The sequence below is a fragment of the Glossina fuscipes genome, unplaced genomic scaffold, assembly GCF_014805625.2.
Source record: "Glossina fuscipes isolate IAEA_lab_2018 unplaced genomic scaffold, Yale_Gfus_2 114887, whole genome shotgun sequence".
Classification (NCBI taxonomy): Eukaryota; Metazoa; Arthropoda; class Insecta; order Diptera; family Glossinidae; genus Glossina; species Glossina fuscipes.
Window position 1 is genome coordinate 4,271 of NW_024005968.1, and position 2,025 is coordinate 6,295.

The window sequence follows — 2,025 nt, forward strand, 5'->3', positions numbered from 1 at the left end:
TGCATTTATGTACACATGAAGTCCCTTCAGGAATATTTTCATTTATAAATTTTATGTTTTATTTTTTTTATTTTTCGGTTTATCGTTAATTTGATATTTCCGCTAACTTCGATTGTATATAAAGACCGTAAGTATTTATGGTAATCGAATTAACCTGAAACAATTTGTATTGCATCGGTCAAGTCCAATACGTAATGTTCCTTCAGCAATATTATTTTATATTAATTTTATGTTTCTTTTCTTTAACTTTTCGGTTTGTCGTTAATTTGATATCTCTGCTAACTTCGACGGCATATAAAGAGGGTAAGTATTTCCGATAATCGAATTATTCTGAAACCAGTTATCTCGCATTTATTATACGCATATATACGCTCATGAATATTTATTTATAAATTTCTTTTTTATATATTTTTATCTCCCGGCTGATCGTTAACTTGACGTTTCTGGTAACTGCAACTGCATGTAAAGGCTGTAAGTATTTGTAGTAATTGGATTACTTTGAAACAAATTTTCTTGTGTCAGTCAACACGAACCCATAAAGTCGCATCAGGAAATATACACATATATTTATACATTTTTTATTTTATTTCTCGGATGATCGTTAATTTGATATTTCTGTCAACTTTTACTGCATATACAGGTTGTAAGTATTTCTGATAATTGAACTACTTTGTAACAATTCGTCTTGTATTAGTGCTGATACACATATAAACTTGCTTTGCGAATATACATATTTAGAAAAATTCGTTTCCCCTATTTTATCTTTCTTTTCATGTTTAATGTGATATTTCTGCTAATTTCGACTGCATACAAAGATCCGCGTAAGTATTTATGGTAATCGAATACTGTAAAACATATTATGTTTAGTTAGACAAACGCATAAAGTTCCTTTAAGCGTAATTTTATATGTAAACTCGGTTTATTTTTTTATTATGCTACTTCTTGTAATAATTGAAAACTATCATGTTCTTTTCCACAAGCAGTTTGTTCAGAGCGTGAGAACAGTAATTTGGGTGATACTGACGGGCATTATACCACACACAATGGAACCGCCACTAACGGTATGTACTCTTGTTAATTCCAGTTTAAAAACATAAATAATTTAATCAAAAAATTTAGATTCTTGTATTAAACCCGCACCGGAGGGGGCTAATTATTATTTCAAATGGAACCACGGAAAACTATCAGGTATATAACGCACTTGCTCTGATTGAACCATGTTGCAAAAAATTTATACCTTATAATGTTTGTAGGTGGGCTGGAACATCCAACGTACGAAACACATACAATAAGTAAGTATGCGCGCAATTTTTATTTTAAAGATCTTATCTGCTATAGTGACTGCACTTCAAAACAATTTCATAACATTCGCCAACATGTATAGATGATGTTGAGTGTTTTGAAAGCGTAATTGTTAACAACGATGGCTACTATCTGTGGGTTCCTCGTAATTCTGACAAAAAAGGTATGTATTTGTGTGAATTGAACCTTAATGCGAAAAACTCACATCTGCGAAATGTGTAGATAAGTGCGTGAGTCCATCCGGAGATTATGTGTGGTATCATGGAGATTTACCAAAGGGTAAGTAATCACACTAATCATAATTTCATTGAAAGATAAAAACTTATATCAGTTAATAAACACAAAAACAAATTAATGAAAATATGGCCCCCCTAATGCCAAATCCCCTGGGTACGTATTCGTGATGATGGTATTTAAAATTAAAAACTTTGTGTTTTCTGACAAATATAAATTTTGTCTATCCAGAAAACAACATTACCCTGTCGTCCATACTTGGTATGTAATCCCTTTGTGCTTTATTCCAAAAAGCTTATGTCTTCTGTGGCATCAAATATAGGTTTGACACCGCCACCGCACAAGGAATATACAGAGCCTCCGGAACCTGTAACCGTGTCTCCCCAACGAGGTATATACAAATTGTGTTTTATGTCCGTATTTGTTCTACCACTTATCTATGCCTTCTTACATGGTAACACTGTGGATTACACAAATTAGAAGCGGGAC

The 2,025-nt window shown here is 32.6% G+C and overlaps 1 protein-coding gene across 1 annotated transcript; it reads left to right on the plus strand.

Moving 5' to 3' along the window:
• Window positions 1-569: 569 nt before the first annotated feature.
• LOC119644392 lies at window positions 570-1,589 on the plus strand. The gene is made up of 7 exons (XM_038043937.1): window positions 570-643; window positions 816-821; window positions 984-1,061; window positions 1,120-1,188; window positions 1,254-1,292; window positions 1,385-1,465; window positions 1,525-1,589. Exons 1-7 carry the CDS (start codon window positions 595-597, stop codon window positions 1,587-1,589), a joined length of 387 nt encoding a protein of 128 aa, XP_037899865.1. The 5' UTR covers window positions 570-594.
• The last annotated feature ends 436 nt before the right edge of the window (window positions 1,590-2,025 follow it).